This window comes from Sorex araneus, chromosome X (genome assembly GCF_027595985.1).
Source record: "Sorex araneus isolate mSorAra2 chromosome X, mSorAra2.pri, whole genome shotgun sequence".
Classification (NCBI taxonomy): domain Eukaryota; kingdom Metazoa; phylum Chordata; class Mammalia; order Eulipotyphla; family Soricidae; genus Sorex; species Sorex araneus.
In genome coordinates, this window is record NC_073313.1 from 132,599,934 (window position 1) to 132,627,338 (window position 27,405).

The window sequence follows — 27,405 nt, forward strand, 5'->3', positions numbered from 1 at the left end:
TATCCCAAAGGCCATAAATTATAGAGAAACATCAGACAATACACTTTATTTTATCTTTATTTTAATCATTTGTGGGGTGAGTGGGAATTGACCTATATCTAGTTATTCTGAGGACCTAATCCCTGGCTATGTGCCAGAGATCACATGTAACAATGTTTGGGGTGAGCATATGCAATACCAGAGATTAAAACAGGCCAGCCACATGCAAGGCAATTCCCTCACCCTCTATACTATCACTCAACAACTACTTTCAATATTTTAATTAGAAAAATGGTTTAAGTATGTGCTTTTCTATTTTAATTCAAAATAGTATTGAAGTTACTGAAGTTGGAGAGATGATTAAGTGTTCTTAGGGGACACTTCATATGCACAAGTCTTGGATTTAATCCCTAGCATAACATAGTTCCCTGAGCATCAGTGGTTCCCATATTACTGTCTAAGGAATATCTTCTGAATACTGCCAGTGTGGATCAAAATCTGCAACACACACATACACACATATTGAAAATAATTGATCCTTACGTTTCGACCCCATTCAGCACAGAAACCAATTGTTAAACTGTGCCTTAAAATGTTTGCAAAACAGTAGAGTATATAGAATAATTTTTTCCTTTACCAAGAAGCCCCAAACTATTTATTGATTTCTCACATCAATTCTCCTGTGTTTTTACTTTCTTTTTTTTATTTTTTTTTTTTTTATTTTTTTTTTTATTTTTTAATTTTAAATTTATTTATTTTTAATTAGAGAATCACCGTGAGGGTACAGTTACAGATTTATACACTTTTGTGCTTATACTTCCCTCATACAAAGTTTGGGAACCCATCCCTTCACCAGTGCCCATTCTCCACCACCTGTAAACCCAGTGTCCCTCCCACCCTCCCCAATCCCATCTCCCCCCCACCCCACCCTGCCACTGTGGCAAGGCATTCCCTTCTGTTTTCTCTCTCTAATTAGCTGTTGTGGTTTGCAATAAAGGTGTTGAGTGGCCGCTGTGCTCAGTCTCTAGCCCTCATTCAGCCCGCAACTCCCTTCCCCCACATGGCCTTCGACTACAATGTAGTTGGTGATCGATTCTCTGTGTTGACCTTTCCCCGGAACGTGAGGGCAGCCTCGAAGCCATGGAGTCAACCTCCTGGTACTTATTTCTACAGTTCTTGGGTGTTAGTCTCCCACTCTGTTATTCTAAATACCATAGATGAGTGCAATCTTTCTATGTCTGTCTCTCTCTTTCTGACTCATTTCACTCAGCATGAAACTTTTCATGCCCATCCACTTAACTACAAAATTCTTGACCTCCTTTTTTCTAACAGCTGCATAGTATTCCATTGTATAGATGTACCAAAGTTTCCTCAACCAGTCATCCGTTCTGGGGCATTCGGGTTTTTTCCAGATTCTGGCTATTGTAAACAGTGCTGCGATGAACATACATGTGCAGATGTTGTTTCGATTGTACTTTTTTGCCTCTCTGGGATATATTCCCAGCAGTGGTATTGCTGGGTCAAATGGGAGCTCAATATCTAATTTTTTGAGAGTCGTCCAAATTGTTTTCCAGAAGGGCTGAACCAGTCGGCATTCCCACCAGCAGTGAAGAAGGGTCCCTTTCTCCCCACATCCTCTCCAACAGCGGTTGCTTTTGTTCTTTTGGATGTGTGCTAGTCTCTGTGGTGTGAGGTGGTATCTCAAAGTTGTTTTGATCTGCATCTCTCTGATGATTAGTGATGCAGAGCACTTTTTCATGTGCCTTTTGGCCATTCGTATTTCTTCCTTGGTAAAGTTTCTGTTCATTTCTTCGCCCCATTTTTTGATGGGGTTGGATGTTTTCTTCTTGTAGAGTTCAACCAGTGCTTTATATACCATTGATATCAACCCCTTATCTGATGGGTATTGTGTAAATATCCTTTCCCATTCTGTGGATAGTCTTTGTATTCTGGTCACTGTATCTCTTGCGGTGCAGAAGCTTTTTAGTTTAATGTAGTCCCATTTGTTGATCTCTGTTTTTACTAGATTGCTTAGTTCCGTGTCACCTTTGAAGATACCTTTATCTTCAATATCGTGGAGGGTTTCGCCAACCTTGTCTTCAATGTACCTTATGGTTTGTGGTCTAATGTTGAGGTCTTTAATCCATTTTGATCTGACTTTTGTGCATGGTGTCAGGTCAAGGTCTAAACCCATTTTTTTGCATGTGGTTGTCCAGTTGTGCCAGCACCATTTGTTAAAGAGGCTTTCCTTGCTCCACTTCACATCTCTTGCTCCCTTATCAAAGATTAGATGGTCATACATTTGGGGTTGTGTGTAGGGATATTCCACCCTGTTCCATTGGTCTACGGCTCTGCCTTTGTTCCAGTACCATGCTGTTTTAATTGTTACTGCTTTGTAGTAAAGTTTGAGGTTGGGGATGGTGATGCCTCCCATCATCTTTTTCCCAAGAATTGTTTTAGCTATCCTTGGACGTTTGTTATTCCATATGAATTTTAGGATTGCTTGATCCATTTCTTTGAAGAATGTCATGGGTATATTTATAGGGATCGCATTGAATCTGTATAACGCTTTAGGGAGTATTGCCATTTTGACAACATTGATTCTCCCTATCCACGAGCAGGGTATATGTTTCCATTTCCTCATGTCCTCTTTAATTTCATGGAGTAGCGTTATGTAGTTTTCTTTGTAAAGGTCTTTTACTTCCTTGGTTAAGCTGATTCCGAGGTACCTGATTTTCTGGGGCATGATTGTGAATGGGATTGCTTTTTTCATGTCCCTTTCCTCTGCCTCATTGTTTGCATATATGAAGGCCATGGATTTTTGGGTATTGATTTTGTAGCCTGCAACTTTACTGTATAAGTCTATTGTTTCTAAGAGTTTCTTAGTAGAGGTTTTAGGCTTCTCTAGATATAGTATCATGTCGTCTGCAAATAGTTAGAGTTTGATTTCTTCCCTTCCTATCTGGATGCCCTTAATCTCTTTTTCTTGTCTAATAGCTATCGCAAGTACTTCCAGTACTATATTGAAGAGGAGTGGTGAGAGTGGGCATCCTTGTCTTGTGCCCGATCTCAGAGGAAAGGCCCTTAGTTTTTCCCCGTTGAGGATAATGCTTGCCGTAGGCTTGTGATAGATGGCTTCGACTATCTTGAGGAAAGTTCCTCCAAATCCCATTTTGGCGAGGGTTTTCATCATGAAAGGATGTTGGATCTTGTCAAATGCTTTCTCTGCATCTATTGATATGATCATATGGTTTTTATCTTTACTTTTGTTGATATGCTGGATTATGTTGATTGATTTCCGAATGTTAAACCATCCTTGCATCCCTGGGATGAATCCCACTTGGTCGTGATGTATGATCTTTTTGATGAGTTGTTGGATCCTATTTGCTAGTATTTTGTTGAGGATCTTCGCATCGGTGTTCATCAGGGAAATTGGTCTGTAATTTTCTTTCTTAGTGGTGTCTTTGTTTGCTTTTGGTATTAGGGAGATATGTGCTTCATAGAAACTGTTTGGGAGAGTTCCTGTTTTTTCAATTTCCTGGAAAAGTTTGAGGAAAACAGGCAATAGGTCTTCTTTAAATGTTTGGAAGAATTCGCCAGTGAAACCATCTGGGCCTGGGCTTTTGTTTTTGGGGAGGTTTTTGATTACCGTTTCAATTTCCTTAACATTGATGGGTCTATTCAGGTATTCCAGGTCTTCTTTCTTCAGTGTTGGGAGATTGTAGGAATCAAGGAATCCATCCATTTCTTTTAGGTTCTCCTTTTTTGTGGCATAAAGACTTTCAAAGTAGTCTCTAATGATCTTTTGAATCTCACTGGTTTCTGTTATGATGTCCCCCTTTTCATTTCTGATTCGATTTATTAGAGTTTTCTCTCTTTCTTTCTTTGTGAGACTTGCTAGCGGTTTATCAATCTTATTTATTTTCTCAAAGAACCAACTCTTTGTTTCATTGATCTTTCGGATTGTTTTTTTGGTTTCGATGTCATTAATTTCTGCTCTAATTTTTATTATTTCTTTCCTTCGGTCTGGTTTGGGGTCCTTTCTCTGGTCCTTTTCTAGGGTCTTGAGTCGTGAAGTCAAGCTATCTATGTGGGTCCTTTCTTCCTTCCTGAGGAATGCTTGGAGAGCTATAAATTTTCCCCTTAACACGGCTTTAGCTGCGTCCCATAGGTTTTGGTAGCTCGTGTCTTCATTCTCATTTGTTTCTAAGTATCTTTTGATTTCTTCCTTGATTTCCTTCTTGACCCACTCATTGTTCAACATGGAATTGTTTAATTTCCAGGTGTTTGATTTGATTTTCCGTATTTGTGGGTGGTTAGCTTCTATCTTCAGTGCATCGTGGTCTGAAAAGATGGTTGATACAATTTCTATTTTTCCGATTCTATTGAGGTATGTTCTGGGGCCCAGTACATGGTCTATTTTTGAAAATGTTCCATGTGCACTGGAAAAGAATGTGTATTCTTTCTTTTTGGGGTGTAAGGCCCTGTATAGGTCTATTAGGCCTCTCTCTTCGATTTCTTCATTCAGAGTCAGTGTTTCCTTGTTGAGTTTTGTTCTTGTGGATCTATCTAGAGGTGATAAGGCCGTATTGAAGTCTCCGACTACAATTGTGCTGTTAGTGATGTCCTCTTTGAAGTCTGTTAGGAGTCGTTTTAAATATTTAGCCGGTCGTTCGTTAGGAGCATATACGTTTAAGAGTGTGATTTCTTCCTGTTGTACATATCCCTTGATAAACAGAAAATGACCTTCGCTGTCCCTTTTGATCTTTTTCATCCTGAAATCTATGTTGTCGGATACCAGGATGGCCACTCCAGCTTTTTTAAGGGGGTTGTTTGCTTGGAGGATTGTTTTCCATCCTTTGACTTTGAGTCTATGTTTACTCTGTTTGTTCAGGTGTGTTTCTTGCAGGCAACAGAATGTTGGGTTTAATTTCCGGATCCATTTAGCCACTCTGTGTCTCTTGATAGGTGCATTTAGGCCATTGACATTGAGAGAGATTATTGTGATGTGGTTTTGTGTCATCTTTCTGTGGGATTTGTTGTTCTTATGGGGCTCCTCCTTGTCTTACAGTAGCCCCTTTAGACCTTCTTTCAAGATTGGTTTTGAGTCTATGAAGTTCCTGAGCTGTTGTTTATCTGAGAAATAGTGTATGGTTCCTTCGAGTTTGAGTGAGAGTTTAGCTGGATAAAGTATTCTTGGTGAGGCATTCATTTCGTTGAGTTTTTTCACTATGTCCCACCATTGTCTTCGGGCTCGGAGGGTTTCTTCTGACAGATCGGCCGTAAATCTGAGGGGTGCTCCTTTGTATGTGATTTCCCTCTTTGACCTTGCTACTTGTAGAATTGTGTCTCTATCTAGAGCATCCGCCATTCTGACTATGAGATGCCTTGGAGTCTTTTTGTTTGGGTCTCTTTTTGCTGGCACTCTTCGGACTTCTTGTATCTGGACGCCTGCCTTCTCCAGCTCTGGGAATTTCTTAGCGATGATGTCTTTGACTATGTTTTTTTCATTGGCGTTACTTCCCTGTGGTTCTGGTACTCCAATGATTCTTATGTTGTTCCTCTTGAAGTCATCCCCCAGGGCTCTGATTCGCTCTATAGCCATTTTGAGGTCTTTGGCCATGATTTGTTGCTGTCTGTAAGCTTTCTGCAGCTCATCCTCAAGCTCGCTGATTCTGTCTTCGGCTGTAGTCATTCTGCTGTTGAGGGCATCTAGTGAGATTTTTATTTCATCTACCGATTGCTGTATTTGTGAGACTTCCGTTCGAAGGTTTGAAATTTCTGCTCTCATTTCTGCTCTGATTTCTTCCTGTATTTTCTTGGTAGACCGTTCGAGCGCTTGATTCATCTCCTCCCTTAATTTATTGGATGTCTGTTCCATAGTTGCTTGGAGTAGGTCGAATCTCCTCCATATTTCCTCTCTGAATTGTTTATCTGAGAGGTCGTAGATGTTGGGAGACTCTTTTGAGGTTTCTAGTATCTTTTCTTCTCCCTCTCTTGGTGGAGGGGATTTTCGCTGTTTCTTCATATTGTCACGGAAGTGCAGAGTTGGAACCTTGTAGTTATTTATTCCTCTTCCTTTTTGTGGGAAGAAGGGGCTCCGATTGTGCTAAACTTCCGTTATTCCCTGATAGCTTTTATAGTGTCAGCCTAAGCTAATGGCTATTTTACATAAATGTTTGAGATGGCAAAAGTGAGTTTTCAAAGGAATACACAGTACGGATTGAGCTGAGGTAGCAAAGAATAACTGCGGCCGCGTTAGCGGCCTGTGCTCCTGAAAGAGGCCACGCCCACTTTTAGGCCACGCCCCCTGAGATGAGGACACGCCCCTAAGCAGCAGAGTGGGGATTGGTCAGGATCCGACGGCGGCGGCGGAAAGGTGCCAGGCAGGGGCTTCAGGAGAAGCCCCGAGCCGCGGCGGGCAGGGGGCGGGGAGGGGGCTTCTCCGCGCTGAGGCAGGCTCTCCAAAGGATTGCCTGTTTACCTGCAGGATGGAGATTGGTCAGGATCCGACGGCGGCGGCGGAAAGGTGCCAGGCAGGGGCTTCAGGAGAAGCCCCGAGCCGCGGCGGGCAGGGGGCGGGGAGGGGGCTTCTCCGCGCTGAGGCAGGCTCTCCAAAGGATTGCCTGTTTACCTGCAGGATGGAGATTGGTCAGGATCCGACGGCGGCGGCGGAAAGGTGCCAGGCAGGGGCTTCAGGAGAAGCCCCGAGCCGCGGCGGGCAGGGGGCGGGGAGGGGGCTTCTCCGCGCTGAGGCAGGCTCTCCAAAGGATTGCCTGTTTACCTGCAGGATGGAGATTGGTCAGGATCCGACGGCGGCGGCGGAAAGGTGCCAGGCAGGGGCTTCAGGAGAAGCCCCGAGCCGCGGCGGGCAGGGGGCGGGGAGGGGGCTTCTCCGCGCTGAGGCAGGCTCTCCAAAGGATTGCCTGTTTACCTGCAGGATGGAGATTGGTCAGGATCCGACGGCGGCGGCGGAAAGGTGCCAGGCAGGGGCTTCAGGAGAAGCCCCGAGCCGCGGCGGGCAGGGGGCGGGGAGGGGGCTTCTCCGCGCTGAGGCAGGCTCTCCAAAGGATTGCCTGTTTACCTGCAGGATGGAGATTGGTCAGGATCCGACGGCGGCGGCGGAAAGGTGCCAGGCAGGGGCTTCAGGAGAAGCCCCGAGCCGAGGCGGGCAGGGGGCGGGGAGGGGGCTTCTCCGCGCTGAGGCAGGCTCTCCAAAGGATTGCCTGTTTACCTGCAGGATGGAGATTGGTCAGGATCCGACGGCGGCGGCGGAAAGGTGCCAGGCAGGGGCTTCAGGAGAAGCCCCGAGCCGCCTACTTTCTTTTTTTTAATTAACAATATTTAGCGATTAGTTATGATGTTTGACTGGAGTGGTACCACAGTGGGTAGGGCGTTTGCCCTGCACACAGCCGACCTGTGTTCAATTCCTCCATCCCTCTCTGAGAGCCTGGCAAACTACCGACAGTATCCTGCCTGCACGGCAGAGCCTGGCAAGCTACCTGTGGAGTATTTGATATGCCAAAAACAGTAACAACAAGTCTCACAATGGAGACGTTACTGGTGCCCACTCAAGCAAATCGATGAACAATGGGATGACAGTGCTACAGCTCATGATATTATCAGGGTGAGATGCTTCCAAAAGCAATCGCTATCTCCAGTGTTCCTTTAGTTCATTGTTTTTAATTTTTTTGTAGATTGGTATACTACATTTTATTAAACTAAGTATGAAATCACAGAAAGTGTGCTGCAAGGTCATGGGCTGTCTTTCTAGTAAAGTAAACATATCTTGGAATATTTTTTGTTAACTGCATTCTGGATAACTAATGTTACTTTTTAAATACATGTGTTATTTTTTCACTGTAGTTTAACGGGAAAATTATTTATATATATATGTATATATGTATATAATTTGGGCTCCACACGTGGTGGTGACCAGGGATTTCTCCTGGTTTTGTGCTCAAGGATCCTTTTGGCAGAGTTTGTGGGACCATATGTGTGTGGTGCCAGAGACTAATCCTGGGTAGGGCACATGTAAAGCAAGGGCCCTGCATGCTGTCCTATCACTCCATTCCACTATGTAAGCTCTAATTACCACCTGGCATAGCCTAAAATTAAAAAAAAGTCAAATAAGAATAAATATTGTATTGAGTACATTTGATAAGTCAGTATTTTTAGGGTTTTCATTCTTACCTCTATTTCCTTTGACATTTATATTCATTCCCCCCTCTATTTCATTTCTTACCTCTGTTTTTTAGAGAAACTAAATCAGAGTAAGTTTAGAATTACTACTTTCCATGTGAAGCCAGGTGTCCATGTCAGTCTCTAGGCTATGTTTTCTTTGGCGTGGGTCACACCTGGCTGTTCTCAGGGCTTTCTCTGGGCTCTGCACTCAGGGATCAATTCTGGCAGGGCTCGGGGATTGAATCTGCGTCAGTCACCATGCAAGGCAATCACCATACACACTGTAATATTGTTCCAACACTATGGAACATTAATTATAAAGTAGACAATAATAATGACAAGTTTGGTGTTGTATTACCGTAGTTGAATAAGAATATACTTGAGGTAGGATTGATTTTGGATTTTTTCTCTGAAACTTGCTCGCTGGATATACTTTCACAGACTGCTTATCTTTTCTGATCTCCATTTTCTTCATTTATTCAATTAGAAATGAGACCAATCAAGTGAGCTAATATCTACTAAAATCACATAATAGGAGTTAATTTGGTTAACTTTTATTTATACCATTACATTACTAATCTATTACATAGATTAGTGCTATATGTTCTATAACATTTAAGTTTGACTAAATCAATATAGCACTTCAGATATATAACACACAGCACCTAAACAAAAACTGTCAATCAACAACAAATAATGGGTTTCGGTGAGAGTAGAAGGAAGATTGAACGAGAAGTCACATAAGGAGAGGGTTGGTGGGCCATACACACTTTAGTGGCATTGGTGGCTGTAACTGTGCACATCAATACTATAAATTTAAACATTACTGTAACTATATTACCTAAACTAGAATAAAATACCATATAAGAGTAAACCAACTACATCCCATGCACCATGTTTGTGTAGCATTCCTTAATGTAATTAAAAAATATTATTTTTAGTTTTTAAATTGAATTAACATTGGTTTGCACAACTATATGTTTCAAGACTATAATTTCACATTTCTTAATAATACATTACCATATCACAACACCAAATTACCAATATCCCTCTGCCACAATTCATTGAACCCAAACCTCATGTGGTAGGCATTTTGGAAAATAATTTGTTTTAATGCATAATTTAAATGGAAAATGATTCAGCAAAACAACATAAAATAATAAAATAATAAGTTAGTCATAATAATGCACATATTTACCATAAAGTTTTGTAAGTAGATTAAAGTATATAGGGGAAAGCAATATCATAAATTAATGGATGTGAAAAATATTTGCAACTTGTGATGAGATATTATCTCTATTAGAAAATTGTTCCTTTAGTGTCCAAGAGATAACTTAATGGATTAAAATGCACCTAGGGCAAACATGGAAACATGAATTTTTTTCTTGTTGCTATGATATACACTGAGGCAATCCTGACAGCCCTGTGATCTAGGATGCCTCACAAAGGGCCTGCAAACTACTCATATAAATTAATTAAAAAACAAATTCCCCAACATATGAGTAAAATAATGTATGGTTTGAGATATTAGCAATAATTATATAGGATTAATATAGTTAATAGTGAATTTCAAGTCTAAACAACAGTTTACGTATCTTTATTAACTCCCAGACTACTAAAAATATCATTAAAAAGATAATGCAAAGCATTATATGTGGAAATCAAAACTCTCATATATTAGAAGTTCTTTGAAAATACAAAAAACTACATGCAAATAATAAATAACAAAAGACATTCAAACAAATAGCAAGAAAGATGTTTGTATACTAATGTGCATTGCAGTATGGTTTATAATAGCAAATATTTCTAAATGTAATCTAAATGCCAGGTAATATGATATTAAGAAAAGTCATCATAAATTCAAGTATTTGTTCAACCTGAAGATTGCAACTGCATATTTTGAATAATATGAGCATTTTCCAATATTATAAAATATTTTTGCCTTTACTATGGTTTAATTTTTTTACTATTATAAACAAATATGTGATAAACTTTATCACATAGAAACTGTGTTTACCTGTCACTAGTTTTTAAGGTAACTTCTCAGAAGTAATTTCTTAGGCTAATAAATACAAACAATTTTAGAGTTCTTGATTCATAGTAATATCCTGATTTTTAATAGGAGAGGAGTAATATCATTCTATTATCAGAGCTCCTAGATATTTGTTAAGTACAAGTTCCTGGTATATTTGACCTTATATTTCACTTAAAATTCTTAATTCTAGTAACATTTTTTTCTTTTAAATTTGTATAGACCTTCAATCTATGGCATATGAGAATACAGTTTTTTCACATGGAAAGGGAATTTTTCTGGTTCTTGTTAAGAACCTTTCCATAATACCATTTTTTATCCTTCCAGACGTGGGTTGGCAATAAGAGAAGAAAAATGAGTAGTAAGAATTCTGAATCAGGAACAGCAACAACAGGAACTGTTTCCGGTCCCTCTTTGGGAACTCCAGACATTACAGTCAGAAATGTGGTTAATATTGCTCGATCCTCAAGTCAACAATCTTCTTGGGCATCTTCCAATAATGATGTCATAGTAACTGGTATATACAGCCCAGCCAATTCATCAAATAGGCAAGGAGCAACCAAACATACAAATACACAAATCACAGAAGCACATAAAATCCCTAATCAGAAAACAGCCAGTAAAAATGACACTGAGTTTCAGTTGCACATTCCTGTTCAAAGACAAGTGGCACACTGTAAAAATGCCTCTCTGCTCTTAGGTGAAAAAACTATTATTTTGTCAAGACAGACAAGTGTGTTGAATGCTGGAAACTCAGTATACAATCACACAAAGAAAAACTACGGTAACTCTTCAATGCAAACTTCTGAAATAACAGTACCTCAAAAGCCATCAGTGTGTAACCGACCTTGCAAGATAGAACCAGTTGGAATGCAAAGATTATATAAACCCGAACACATGGGTTCACGTAACTTATGTGGGCAAAAGCCAACTATTAGAGACCCTTACTGCAGAACGCGGAACTTGGAAATCCGTGAAGTATTTTCACTGGCTGTTAGCGATTACCCCCAGAGAATTCTGGGAGGAAGTGGCACACAGAGGACCAATTCAGCAGAAGGAACGTGTTTGTCTATTGCAATGGAAACTGGGGATGCTGATGATGAGTATGCCAGAGAGGAAGAGTTGGCATTGATGGGAGCACAGATACCAAGCTACTCAAGATTTTATGAAAGTGGCAGTTCCCTTCGAGCTGAGAACCAAAGTACAACTTTGTCCGGACTAGGAAGAAATATGCCAAATTCACAAATGGTTAACATTAGAGACCTTTCAGATAATGTGTTGTATCAAAACAGAGACTGTCACTTGACACCACGGACCTCATTGCACACAGCATCTACTACAATGTACAGTAATGCAAATTCATCACGGAGTAATTTTTCTCCTCATTTTTCATCACCAAACCAATTGAGGTTTTCACAAAACCAAAACAATTACCAGGTAATGTGTAAGTTTATTTCATAAAGCTTATTTTTGTGTGTAAAAAGCTGTGTTGGTATTCAGTTAGACTTCAGAGGTGCATTCCTTTAGTAATATTTTGAAGTTATTTAAAATATTTGTTTCAAAGTCATAGATTGGGGTCAACTCTGAAGAATCGTATGCCTTTTGTTATATTTTAAGATGTTGAGTGTTTACAAAATTATTTGCATCTTATGGTAACTTCCTCTTACATTTTTAATGATTTTTCTTCTGATTCCTTATCACTGAAATAGACTTAAATCATTTAAACTCATACTTCGAACATAGGTTATTCTTGTAATCATTGTTGTTTGCAGTTTCTGATGATGCCACCAGATTAGTGGTAATTCCTGCATATATAGACAGGTAAGTCAGTGATTTCTGCTAGGTAATTAGTGGTTCTTTCCTGCATATATAGACATGTAAATCAATGATTTCTCTAAGTAACAATAGCTGAGAAGTCACACAATGCAGTAGTTCAGTCAACTAACCTATTTGAAAGGAAATGGATTTTTTTAAATTTCGTGGACCATTAATCAAATAATCATAGTAAAATGTTTATTTGTTTAGGTTCATTTCAAAAATTTCATCAGTGGAATATAAGCCTACATGTCTTGAAGCCATCAACCTTCTCTCTGAAAAATCTGCTTTAGTTTAAAAATATCTAATAGAAGGACACCCTGGTTTGACATTATTCCTTGCTAATGGCTAAACCTTTAATGTGAACAGTTGTTTATATTTTGTCTGGCTCTAAGATACTTCTGGGCTATTTTTAACCAATATAAAGAACTGACTTCTCTTAGTTCCAATTTATAGCTACCTCATCAAAATGAAAATCAGATGGACTGGAGGTACCATTAAGAAATTGGTGGAGGGTCCTAGACACTTTGGGGGCAGGAGAGATACGGTTAATATGTACAGGAAGACTACAAGTTTTTACACAATTGTAAACATATGAGTAAATGATAATTAAATTTAGAGTTTGCCAAAAGAATGGCATGGGAGGGGTTGAGAGAGGACTATGAGACATTGTGGAGAGACACTAATATATGTGTGGGACTGGAATATTGTATGCCTGAAACTCTGATAGCCAAGCTAACTTCTATATTCAATTTCAAGCAAAATATTATCTATTTCACACAAATCCAAAGTAGTTGAGGAAGAAGCAGCTTTTGTATAATAGAAGAATAGAAATCTTTTATCAGTCTCACTATAATTTGTGTATTAAATTTGTCTATTAAAATATTTTCTATTTGTCTATTAAATATATTCTATTTGTCTATTAAAATATATTCCCCTTATCAAACCAGACCTAGTCCAACCTGACCTTGACTAGATAGTATTATTTGTAATACTCTTGGATTACTATTTTGGTATATGTTTATTTTAATTGAGATCAGATAAAATTGAGACCAAATATTTGAGATTGGTCCCTAGGGATGTATAGTCATACATTTGGGCTGCTATAGCAAAAATAACATAGGTTTGGTGATTTAAAAATACAACAAACATTTTATTCTTATTGCCATGATGTTTGAGCTGTCCAAAATAAAGAGGCTTTCAAATCCAGCGTATAGTGAAAGTCTGCTTCTTAATGCATAGAAAATAGTCTCGCTGTGCCATCATTTATTAGAAGGAACCAAGGACTGTATAAGGGCACTGATCACATTAACGAGAACAGCAACTACTTCACAATGGCCCTACATCCACCTACCATCATACTGGGGATTAGGGTTCAGTTTATATTCTTCTGGGAAACAGCCAATTAGTCTATCGTTGTGGTAATTATCATTCTTGATAGTTTTGGATTTGGGGCCACACCTATCCATACTTGGACTTAATACTCACAGCACTTGTGGGACCATATGTGGTGCCAGGAATTGAACCTGGCTTGACTGCATGAAAGACAAATGCCTTACTTCATACTATTTCTCTTGTCCCATCCTCCCAGATTTGAAGAAGTTATATTACCAGGCTATATTACTATTGTATCAGAAGGTAGAAAAGTGGATCTGTGAATATCTTGTCAACTTTTAGCAATGTAGTGTAAGCAAGCAATTTAGTTTTCTGGCACTGGGACTATATTACAGGGATATCTGAAATATCCCACTTCTCTCTGTTTCAGCGTATATCTTCAAGCAGAGTGCTTCTTTCTAGAAGATAATCTACTTTCAAATTTTCTCAGGGAGTAATAAATGAGGAAATTTTAAATGATGCTAATAATTTAAGAGGGGAGAAGGCAGATGGAATAGAAAAGAGATCACTAAGAAAATGATGGCTGGAGGAACCAGTTGGGATTGGAGATGCATGCCGAAAGTGGATAATGGACCAAACATGATGACCTCTCAGTGTCTGTGTTGCAAGCTATAATGCCCCAAAGTAGAGAGAGTATGGGGAATATTGTCTGCCATAGAGGTTGGGGGGTGGGAAAGGGGGGTATACCCAGGATATTGGTGGTGGGAAATGTGCACTGGTGGAGGGATGGGTGTTTGATCATTGCGAGATTGTAACCCAAACATGAAAGCTTATAACTATTTCACGGTGATTCAATTAAATTTAAAAAATTTAAAAAAAAGAACCAGTTCTGTTTTGTAGACACGGGAAAATACCATGTTTTGTTTTTAACCATACTCATAGATGTGCAATATAGCACCGTTATTTTGATTTTCATTTCCATAAATACCTAATAATTTTACCTGTTTTTATCCATCTTACTGTACATTTAAACTTGTGGGACTTCTAACCTCTACTCAGATTTGGAGATCACTCCAAGAAATTCTCAGTTAACCTTGTCAGAACTTCAACACAGCCTGATGATGCAGTACTTCTCTGGTCCTGTGGTGCTGGGGAATTACATGAACTATACTGTTGGTGCTGGACTGGAGCGATAGCACAACAGGTAGGGTGTTTGCCTTGCATGCAGCCGACCCGGGCTCCATTGCTGTCCCTCTAGGAGATCCTGGCAAGCTACCGAGAGTATCCCACCCACACAGCAGAGCCTGGCAAGCTACCCATGGCATATTCGATATGCCAAAAACAGCAACAACAAGTCTCACAATGGAGATGTTACTGGTGCCTGGCCGAGCAAATTGATGAACAACGGGACGACAGTGCGACTGTGCTATGCTGTTGGTGCTATCTTTTAGGGTTACATCCACACATGTTCAGGGGACCATATGTTGTCAGGGATCAAACAAGTTTGGCTAAATGGAAGGTATGAGTTTTAACCCTTGTGTTATTTTCCTTGGCCCAATTTGAACATCTTATTTGAGAGAAGGCAATTCAGATAAGGACTCTCTCTGTGTCTGTGTCTCTGTCTCTCTCAGTAAAATAGTTTCATTTTGGGAATGAGAGAGAGGAAGAGAGAGCAACATACTCAAGATAGTATGCAGGGGTGGGGTGCGGCACAACCAGAGTACAGATGACGGGGCATTTGACTTTGACTTGGCAGACGCAGGTTTGATCTCTTGTATTCCATATGGTTCACTTCATTGCCAGGAGTGAGTCCTAAGTGCAGAGTCAGATCCCTGAGCATCGCTTAGTGAGCCCCTCCCAAAATTTACAGTATTTGAGTTTCTACAGGAGGGAGATTGCCACGGGTGTCCCATAAAAGAAAGGAATTAAAGACTCCAAGTTAATATGTGGGCAACCCCTGAACAAAGATTACTGTATCACTGTATCACTGTCATCCCATTGCTCATCAATTTGCTCGAGTGAGCACCAGTAACTTCTCCATTGTGAGACTTTTTTTTACTGTTTTTGGCATATCGAATACACCACGGGTAGCTTGCCAGGCTCTGCCATGTGAGCGGGATAGTCTCGGTAGCTTTCCGGGCTCTCCAAGAGGGGCAGAGGAATTGAACCTGGATCAGCCGAGTGCAAGGCAAACACCCTACCCACTGTGCTATCGCTTCAGATTGCTTCAGCCCCTGAATAAGGATACACCTACTAATTTATCCATTTTAGGGTGTGGTAGGCCATACACCTGGCCATACTCAGGGTCATTCTTGGTGGTGTTGGGAAACCATAGGCAATACTGGGAATGAATGTATCCATTTTAAAAACTGGGTTTTGGGGGAGTTGAAATTATGCAGTTTTTAAATATAAATTAGATACTAATCATTAAAAGATTAAAAAAATTAAGATTTGCAATTACTTTCTTCAGCTTTAAACATTGCATATTCACTTTCAGGAGGATATGGTTTGTGCAAACATTTCACATTGTAATAAAATTTAATTAACTGATTTTTCTGTTATAACTTCTCCCTTCCATATTGTATCTGAGAAACTGTGTCTAAGCCAAAGTGACAAACATGACTCTTATGTTTCTTCTTCTAAGAATTTTATGCATGTGTTTCTTACATATCAGGCTCATTCTGTTTCTTAGTTTTTGTTTGTTCTGTAATAGGTGTTCACCTAGCTATTTGGAATATTGAAATCTAATTCTTCCAAAACATTTCTGACAAGATTACACATTCAGTATTGAATGGTCTCATCATCCTTTTCCAAAAAAAACAAACCACATATAAACACTAATTTCTGGGTTCTGAATAATATTCCGTATATATACATATATGACTATCTCTATGCTGGTATTGCAGTTTGATTGTTGAAGTTTTGTGGTAACTTCTGAAACTTAGAAGTGTGAATTCTTCAAGATTGTTCTACTTTTTCTAAATTACTTTGGGTCTTTTGGGTGTTTTGAATTTAATACTTGTTTGTGATTAGTATGACGATTTCTGCAAAATATATCCACTTGAATTTTGATTAGATTGTATTCAATCTTTAGATTTGTTTCTGAAGTTTTGCTGTGCTAGTAATATTATTTCCCTATGAACGTAAGATGCATTTATACTTCTTATATCAACTTAATTTTTCCAATAATGTTTTATTTTTCAGTAGATACTCATTGAAATAAATATTGTTAAATTTGTTTAAATTGGAGTTTCATAATTTCATTGTAGAGTTACTGATTTTTAGTTTCATATTTTGCTTGATTTATGTTCATAAAAATGTGTTTACATAAAAAAATTCTGCTCCTGGATTCAATATTCCAGGGCCTACATATGGAGGTATATATGCTTCACAACTTGATCCACATCTCTGGCTTTAGGTTTTTACATTTTTTAAGCATATACATTAAAAAGTATTTGCATTTCATTACTAAATGAAAGACTCAATACACAATCTACCTGACTTTAATAAAAGTTGTATAAAAACATGCTGTGTTTCATGAACAGGGTACCTTGTACATTGGAGGAAAATATGCATTTGACTTTGGGGTGCCAAGGAGAGTTATGCAGGAGAAGAATACATCAAATATTTGTTACTTCCAACTCTAAATATTTCAGTTTATTTTGTTTTTTAGAGAAATCATTTCGCTTTTTACTTGCTCTTGCAATTTGTGAGAGTACAATGGTTTTACTACTATTGTGTTTTTGTTGATATCTCTATGCAGGGCTATAGTAGTATGTTTATGTCCTTGGATGCACCATCATTTGGTGCATAAATATTAAAGAGTGTGGAGTATTCTTGATCCTTTAGATAATACATATCCTTTACATAATTCTTTATCTATTACCTTTGTTCAATATCCATATTTCTGATACAAATTAGATCATCACCACACTCTTTTATTGAATCACTGTGAGATACGCAGTTACAAAGTGTTCATAGATTGCTTTTCAGTCATACAATGTTTGAACACCTGTTTCTTTACCAGTGTATATTTACCACCACTAATGTCCCCAGTTTCTCTCCGACCACCCCCATAGTCTGCATCGATAGCATGGCAGGCACTTTTCTTCTGTCTCTCTTCCTCTCTGTCATTCCCCCTCACTCTCTCACTTTCCTTTTGAGCATTATGATTTGTAATACAGGTAACAAAAGTTTATCATGCATATCCCTTTATCTGTTGTCAGCATTCAGTTCTCATTCAGAGTGACCATTTCCAACTAGCATTGTCATAGAGGTCCCTTCTCTATCCTAACTGTCCTGTCTCCCACCACACCACACACACAAACTTGTGGCGAGTTTCCAACTGTTGAACCTTTCTGGCTCTTGTTTCTACTATCCTTGAGTACTAATCTGATACTATGTTTTTTTTTTATATCCTGCGTATCTCTAAAAGGGAAAGTTACCTTTTTTCAGGCCTCTTATCTCAAGTCTGCAATCATTCTATGTCTGTTGCTCCTTCTAACTCATTTCACTCAGCCTGATACTCTCCATGTTCATCCATGTATAAGAAATTATCATGACTTTGTTTTTCCTAATAGCTGCATAAAATTCCATTGTGTAGATGTACTGCAGTGTCTTTATCTAGTTTCTGCTATTGGACAATTTTGTTGTTTCCAGATTCTGGATACTGTGAATAGTGTGGCAATGAACGTAAGGGTGCAGATGTCTTTCTTCAGTGTTTTGGGGGTGCTAGGGTATATTCCTAGAATTGTTACTCCTGGGTCTTATGCAATCTCAATTTCTAGCTTTTTGAGGAATGCCCATATTTTTTTATAAAAAGGCTAGACAAGTCAGCATTTCCACCAACAATGAATGAGAGACCCTTTTAGCCATATCTGGACCAGAACTGGTTATTCTTGTTCTTTTGGATATGTGCCAGGCTTTGTGGTATGAGATGATATCTCATTGTTTTGATTTGCATCTTCTTGACCATTAGTGATATAGAGCATTTTGTCCTGTGCCTTTTGGCCATATGAACTTCTTCTTTGAGAAGGTTTATGTTCATTTATATTATCAATTTTTGATGGGTTTGGATGGACTTTTTTTCTACCAGTGCCTTATTTATTTTTGATTTTAACCCTTTATCAGCTAGGTATTGGGTAAGTTTTTTTTTTTCCATTCTATGGGCTATATTTGTGTCTTGGGCACCATTTCTTTTGAGATGCAGAAGCTTTCCGTTTAATGTAGCACAATTTGGTTATCTTTGCTTCCACTTGCTTGGACAGTGATGTTTTATCTTTTCATTTTAATTAATATTATGATAAAAACTAACAAAAATTTTAGTTCATATATTTGTTCACTTAATAATAACAAATTAATTTTAGTTTTTTTTATTTTAAAAAAATATTTATTTTATTGAATCACCGTGAAAAAAATACAAAGCTTTCAGTTTTAAGTCTCAGTTATATAATGATTAAACCCCATCCCTTCACCAGTGCACATGTTCCACCATCAAGAACCCCAATATACTCCCCTCCCACCCACTCCCCACCTAAGTAGCTAATGATCTTCACTTTATTCTCTCTATACTTTGAATACGTTCAATATTTCACTAGAGAACTCACTACTATTGTTTGGAATTTTCCCCCAACAATCAGGCCTGCTGAAAAGGCATCATTTAATAATTTCTTTTCATTGCTGAGAATGAAGACTCTATGAGCTCGCGGCCACACGGTTTTGGATTTCTAATATTTAGCTCAGTTCACAGTCTATATGCATTTCTGTAAGAAGCCACTCTGGGTGCCAAAATGGGTCAGAAGACCTCTCAGATCATAGTCTTTAGGAGCAGAGGGTCCGTTTCATGTGCGGCAGCTCCGGATCTCCATTTTAGTTTTTAAGGACTAATTTATAGAAACAAACTTGATAGTGTCATGGACATAAAGCACCCCAAAGTTTTCTGTTTTCTTCTTTTTGCAAGGTTGGGCATTTAAGTCCTTGAATGTGTACATTCAAGGCAAATGCTCTACTTCTGTTTTATATCACTGACACCTTTTGTATTAAGAAAGGTATTTCCTAGATTTTTAGTTGTGGTATATTTTTATTTAAAATTATGTTAAAACATTGTATGCACAAACCTGCAAACAAGTTTGTATTCTAAACAAATACAACAAACTTTAGAAAACATGGCATCAATTCTCATTGTTAAAATTTAAAATTAATTGCTAAAAATTCCCCCAAATTTGGGTATAGTGATTCTTAACTTGATAAAGTTGAATATCTTTAAGGATTTAAACCGGAGGAATTAGAAGGCTTTTCAAAGTATAGTCCAAAGGTCCATGAAGATAAAGTAATCTAGTTCAGAACTTTACTGTGCATCTTGTTAGGAGTAAGGGAAAGTTGTCTATTTCAAACTCCTTTTCTCAAGCCTGAAGTTTATAAAATCTTCATATTCTACTTCAGAGTTATTGTAATTTTATCATAGCCATTCTCTGGATGTTAACTTATTGTGAATGGGAAGATACCAGAAAGGCTTATTCCTTCATTTTAGGTAATGTCTCTGCTGTTTACATTTTAAATTACAGAATTAATGTAATAATTCATATCATGTTAGTCCAGCAGACTATCAGAATATTTGAGTTCTTTAATTGCTTAGCTTTTTGTTCAACAAGGAGTCATGTAAAAAGAAAAAAATAGCTAATTGTGGTTTATGATAAGACACTAGTTCTTTCCAGCAAGGACATGATAGTAATTATGATTATTTGACTATTGTTCAAAAAACTGATTGTTGGCTGATCATTTAGTAAATACTTTGTGTTTCAGTTGCAAGATTATATTTATAACTTAAAGTTATAGTTTGACAAATTTTTTCCCTTATTTTGAGAACAGAAGCCAAACTTTATTTGTAGCATTTGATGTATTTCTTAAAGACATGCTTAACTAGGAATTCTTTTTTTTTTTATTTTTTTTTTAATTTTATTTATTTTTAATTAGAGAATCACCGTGAGGGTACAGTTACAGATTTATACACTTTTGTGCTTATACTTCCCTCATACAAAGTTCGGGAACCCATCCCTTCACCAGTGCCCATTCTCCACCACCCGTAAACCCAGCGTCCCTCCCACCCTCCCCAATCCCATCTCCCCCCCACCCCACCCTGCCACTGTGGCAAGGCATTCCCTTCTGTTCTCTCTCTCTAATTAGCTGTTGTGGTTTGCAATAAAGGTGTTGAGTGGCCGCTGTGCTCAGTCTCTAGCCCTCATTCAGCCCGCAACTCCCTTCCCCCACATGGCCTTCGACTACAATGTAGTTGGTGATCGCTTCTCTGAGTTGACCTTTCCCCGGAACGTGAGGCCAGCCTCGAAGCCATGGAGTCAACCTCCTGGTACTTATTTCTACAGTTCTTGGGTGATAGTCTCCCACTCTGTTATTCTATATACCATAGATGAGTGCAATCTTTCTATGTCTGTCTCTCTCTTCCTGACTCATTTCACTCAGCATGAAACTTTTCATGCCCATCCACTTAACTACAAAATTCTTGACCTCCTTTTTTCTAACAGCTGCATAGTATTCCATTGTATAGATGTACCAAAGTTTCCTCAACCAGTCATCCGTTCTGGGGCATTCGGGTTTTTTCCAGATTCTGGCTATTGTAAACAGTGCTGCGATAAACATACATGTGCAGATGTTGTTTCGATTGTACTTTTTTGCATCTCTGGGATATATTCCCAGCAGTGGTATTGCTGGGTCAAATGGGAATTCAATATCTAATTTTTTGAGAATCGTCCAAATTGTTTTCCAGAAGGGCTGAACCAGTCGGCATTCCCACCAGCAGTGAAGAAGGGTCCCTTTCTCCCCACATCCTCTCCAACAGCGGTTGCTTTTGTTCTTTTGGATGTGTGCTAGTCTCTGTGGTGTGAGGTGGTATCTCAAAGTTGTTTTGATCTGCATCTCTCTGATGATTAGTGATGCAGAGCACTTTTTCATGTGCCTTTTGGCCATTCGTATTTCTTCCTTGGTAAAGTTTCTGTTCATTTCTTCGCCCCATTTTTTGATGGGGTTGGATGTTTTCTTCTTGTAGAGTTCAACCAGTGCTTTATATACCATTGATATCAACCCCTTATCTGATGGGTATTGTGTAAATATCCTTTCCCATTCTGTGGATAGTCTTTGGATTCTGGTCAATGTATCTCTTGCGGTGCAGAAGCTTTTTAGTTTAATGTAGTCCCATTTGTTGATCTCTGTTTTTACTAGATTGCTTAGTTCCGTGCCACCTTTGAAGATACCTTTATCTTCAATATCGTGGAGGGTTTCGCCGACCTTGTCTTCAATGTACTTTATGGTTTGTGGTCTAATGTTGAGGTCTTTAATCCATTTTGATCTGACTTTTGTGCATGGTGTCAGGTCAAGGTCTAAACCCATTTTTTTGCATGTGTTAACTAGGAATTCTTTATTAACTTTTAAATATAGTTTACAGACTGTTTCATAAACAGGCTGAACAAAGTAACTGTGTGAGCATTTCTTTTTGCCACATCGCTGCCATCACTTCTTCCAAGAGTTTTATATAGATCATTCTTTTGGTGTAAGGTTATTGCTATTTTGGTTTGAATTTCCCTGAGAATTAGTGACAATGAATATATTTTTCTCCTCCTTAGTTTGCTTATTTTAGTCAGACTTTCTTTTGCCATGAACATGTTTTAATTTGATGTTTTCCCATTTATTTATTTCTGTTTTTTAAGTGTTTATTGATGGAAGCAAATAATTGAAATCTCTTTGGGGGTACATATGCTGGAGAGTTCTACCTATGGTTTCATCAGTGTATTTTATAGATTCTAATATAATTTCAAGGTGTTTGAATTGACTTTGTGAAATATGTGTTCAGTTTCAGTTTTACAAGCTTCAGTTTTCCTAGCACCAATTGTTAAAGCTGCTTTCCTTGCTCCATTTTGTTCACACAGTTACTTTGTCATAGAAAAAAGGCAAATCTGAGTGTTTATCCCTGGACTCTCAATTCTACTGGTCTGAGAGTCTACCTTTTCCCATTACGATCCAGTTTTTATTTCTGCAGTTTTACAGAAAAATTAAAAATTAGGAAAACGAACTGCTCCCATCTTATTTTTTTCTAGAATAGCTTTTTTTTGCAGTTTATACATGTTAAAGAACATATACTATAAGTCCTCGAATAATGTGATTGGGATTTATGGGAAATGCATTAAATATGTACTTGGACAAAATGATCATTTTGACAGTGTTAATTTTTCTAGTTAATGAACATGAAATATTCTCTACTTTTTGGTGTCATCTTTATTAAAAATAAAGATTTAAAATATTTGACATACAAGTTTTTCACATACTTTGTTAGGGAAACTCAGATATTTGATATTTTTGGAGACTGTTTTACATGACACTAATTTTTTATTTATTTAACAGATACTTTATTTATTTATTTTCAATGTATCACCGTGAGGAACAGTTACAGACTTACAAACTTTCATGTTTATGTTTCAGTCTTACAGTGATCGATACCCATCCCTCCAGTTGTGCCCATTGTCCACCACCAATGTTCTCAGTGTCCTTCCCACCACCTCCACCCCATCCACCGCTGTCTCTGTGGCAGACACATTCCCTTTTGCTCTCACTATCCTTCTGGGTGTTGTAGTTTGCAATACAGATATTAAGTGGCCATTGTGTTCAGTCTATAGTCTACTTTCAGCACACATCTCTCATCCCGAGGGGGATCTCCAAGCATCCTTAAATGGTGGTCCCTTCTCTATCTGAACTGCCTTTCCCCAAGCATGTAAGGCCAGGTTCCAAGCCATGAAGCAATCTTCCTGGTCCTTATCTCTACTATCCTTGGGTTTTAGTCTTCTCTTCTGTTACTTTATATTCCACAAATGAGTGCAATCTTTCTGCGTCTGTCCCTCTCTTTCTGACTCATTTAACTAATATGTTACTCTCCATATTGATCCACTTATATACAAAATTCATGACTTCAACTTTTCTAACAGCTGTATAGTATCCCACTACATAGATGTACCAGAGTTTCTTTTTTTTTTTATTAATTCTTTTATTGATTCACCATGTGGAAAGTTACAAAGCTTTCAGGTCAAAGTCTCAGCTATACAATGCTCAAACACCCATCCCTTCACCAGTCCAAAGTTTCTTTAATCAGTCATCTGTTCTTGGGCATTCGGGTTGTTTCCAGATTCTGACTATTATAAACAGTGCTGCAATGAACATACAAGTGCAGATGTCATTTCTACTATACTTTTTTGCATCTCCGGGATATATTCCCAGAAGTGGTACTGTTAGGTCAAATGGGAGATCAATTTCTAATTTTCTGAGAAGAGTCCATACCGTTTTTCAAAAGGGCTGAAGCAGTAGGCATTCCTACCAGCAGTGAAGGAGAGTTCTTTTCTCCCCACATCCACGCACACACAGGTTGCTTTTGTTCTTTTGGATGTATGCCAGTCTCTGTGGTGTGCGATAATATCTCATTGTTGTTTTGATCTGCATCTCTCTGATGCTTAATGATGAAGTGCATTCTTTCATGGGCCTTTTGGACACTAGGATTTCTTCTTTGAGAAAGTTACTGTTCATTTCATCGCCCCATTTTCTGATGGGATTGGATGTTTTCCAGATAATTAACTTTTTGCACATAAATATGCAACTGACTTTTGTGTATTTATTTTGTATCCTCTTACTTTGCTATATTGGACTTTTCCCCATTGTTTTTGTTTGAATAACCGTGAGATGCGCAGTTACAAAACTGTTCATGATTGGGTTTCAGTCATAGATAATCCAAGAAGTTTTTAGTATAATCTTTAGTGCTTTTTATGTATATTATCTTGTCCTCTGCAAACAATGATAGAGTAATGTATTATTTTCCACTTGGATCCCTTTTACTTACCTGCTTGCTATGGTGTGGACTTCCAAGTCCACTATATTGCAAATAATGGAGAAAGTGTGCATCCTTCCTTTGTGCCTGAAATGTGAGGAATGGTTTCGAGTTTTTCTTCATTGAGTTTGATGTTGTATGTTCCTTGGGAAAATCTGTTATTATCTTGAGGTATGTTTTATTAATTCATATTTTGTTAAGTTCTTTTTGTCATTACATGTTGAATGCAGTTGAAAGCTTTCTCTGCATTGATCACTATGATAATATGTTTTTCATCTTTCCTTTTGCAGGTATAGTGTAATGTCATTACATGTTGAATCCAGTTGAAAGCTTTCGCTGCATTGATCACTATGATAATATGCTTTTCATCTTTCCTTTTGCAGGTATAGTGTAATGTATAACATTAAACAATTTGCATTCTTGAACTAAAATTGAATCCCTGGCATACTAGATCTAGTTGTTTCAGGCATACTAGATCATGACATATAATCCTTTTCCTATATTGTTAGATTCAATTTGTTAAGATTTTGTTTGGGATATTTGCCCTCATATTTATTCAGATTAGCAGTCTGTAATTTTCTAGTTTATTGCTATCTCCACCTGCTTTTGAAAGTAAGGTAGTATTGACTTCATCAAAGCTATTAAGAAGGATTCTTGAATCTGATATTTTAGAAGAGCTTGAGGAGTATAGAAGACACATCTTCTTGGAAAATTTTGTAGAACTCTTTATTGAACCTACTTGGATCTGGCTTCTGTTCTTGAGTAGATTTTTAATTATTATTTCAATTAATATACTAACGATATATTTGTCTATTCACCTTTCTCCTTCCTTCTGATACAACTTTAAAATATAATTCTAAGTGTTCATCCATTTTTTCTTGATTGTCTAGTCACTGGTACAGTTTTTAATAGTACTGTACTATGAAATATATTTTTGAATTTTATATTATAATTTATTCACTTCTTAATTCTTTGCGAGACTAGCTAAGGAATTGTTCATATTGTTTATTCTTTTGAAAACTTTTCTGTTTTAATTGACACATTGTGTTGTTTTCTTAATTTATTTTAAAAATCATTTAATCATTATTTCTGAAATTTAAATTGTTTGTGTTTATTTTTTTTTTTAATTTTGGGGTGGAGTCACACCCAGCAATGCTCAGGGGCCTCTACTGGATTTGCACTAAGGGGTTACTCCTGGTGGTGCTGGGGAGCAAATGAGATGTCAAGGACCAAAAATGATCAGTTGCATGCAAGGCAAATGCCCTCCCCACTGTATTACTCTGGCCGACGGGTTTATTATTTTTAATCTAATATTAATTTTATTATACTATGATTTAAATCGTTGTTAGAAATAGAGTTGTTTCAGGCATCCAATATTCCAAAAGCAATCCCACCATCCCCTTCCCTCCACCAGTGTCCCCAGGTTTCTTCCAGTCACCCAGCCTGCACTTTTGTCAGCCATATAAATATTTTATTTCATCCTACTTGCTCCAAGAAAACAGCACTGTAGAACTGTCACGCTGTTGTCCCGTTGTTCATCGATTTGCTCAAGCGGGCACTAGTAACGTCGCCATTGTGAGACTTGTTACTGTTTTTGTCATATTGAATATGCCAAGGGTAGCTTGCCAGGCTCTGCTGTGCAAGCGGGATACTCTCAGGAACTTCGCAGTCTCTCCAAGAGGGATGGAAAAATGGAGCCCGGGTTGGCCTCGTGCAAGACAAACACCCTACCCACTGTGCTATTGCTCCAGTCTAAGGGTCAATTTATGCTGGTTGATTGCATATGATTTTTTAGTGTGTATATATTTTTAATTTTTATTAATTTATTTTTAATTTTATTGAATCACCATTAGATAGTTATAAGTTTTATGTTTGGGTTACAATCACACAATGATCAAACACCCATCCCTCCACCAGTGCACATTTCCCACCACCAATATCCCGGGTATACCCCCCCTTTCCCACCCTCCTCCTGCCTCCATGGCAGTATTACCCCTACTATCTCACTACTTTTGAGCATTATGGCTTGCAATTGCATATGATTCTAATCCATGTAACTAGCACCGTAGCACTGTAGCACTGTCATCGATTTGCTCTAGCGGGCTCCAGTAACACTCCATTGTGAGACTTGTTGCTACTGTTTTTGGCATACAGAATACGCCACGGGTAACTTGCCAGGCTCTGCTGTGTGGGTTGGATACTCTTGGTAGTTTTCCAAGCTCTCTGAGAGGGATGGAGGAGAGGGATGGAATCAGTCGGGATGGGAAATGTGTGCCAAAACTAGATAATGGAACAAACATGATGACCTCTCAGTGTCTATGTTGCAAGCCATAATGCCTAAAAGTAGAGAGAGAGTATGGGGAATATTGTCTGCCATGGAGGAAGGGGGAGGTGGGAAAAGGGGTATATCAGGGATATTGGTGGTAGGGAATGTGCACTGGTGGAGGGATGGGTGTTTGATCATTGTGTGATTGTAACCCAAACATGAGAGCTTATAACTATATCACGGTGATTCAATAAAATTACAAAAATAAAGAGAGGGATGAAGGAGTTGAACCTGGGTCGGCCGCATGCAAGGCAAACACCCTACCCGCTGTGGTATCACTCAAGTCCATCAGCAGCAGTACTAACTAAAGTTTACAATGAGAATAATTATTAATATTTGTTATCCATTTGTCAATGGGTACACAAATAGATTTGTTCTCTGGATTACAGACAATCACTAAGTAATCACCATGTAACTAAAGAAATTTAAATTATTTAATACAATGTAATATACTGTCCATTCTCATTTACCATAACCAAGTTTTCAACTTTTCGAGCTAAAATACATTTCATTAAATTTTGTTTCATACCTATATCATATTGTGGTAATTATCATGTATTCTTTGTTTAAAATAATGCTTTTTAAAATTCTATGCTAATATACTTTAGTTTTCATAAAATATGATAAAAAATAAATTTTAAACTAAGAGTGAAGTAAATTAAGAAAATTTATATGGAAAATAATGAATATGTCTATAAAAGCACAGAATTTTTAATACTATAAAGGAAATATTAGTATTATAATGGAAATATTATAATATAGAACTGCCTAATTATGTGCATTAAAATAAAAGATTTCAGTAAAAATATCTTGATATAAAAGATTGGACATAGAAAAATCTATGTCAATGAGATATTT

General features: G+C 38.0%; 1 protein-coding gene across 1 annotated transcript in view; it reads left to right on the plus strand.

The window, feature by feature from the left end:
* Nucleotides 1-27,405, plus strand: part of HDX (highly divergent homeobox) — a 224,018-nt gene that overhangs the window by 41,232 nt on the left and 155,381 nt on the right. Inside the window, exon 3 of the mRNA XM_004611643.2 lies at nucleotides 10,523-11,632. Coding sequence (XP_004611700.2) covers nucleotides 10,523-11,632 — 1,110 coding nt within the window. The remainder of the gene's footprint in view (nucleotides 1-10,522; nucleotides 11,633-27,405) is intronic.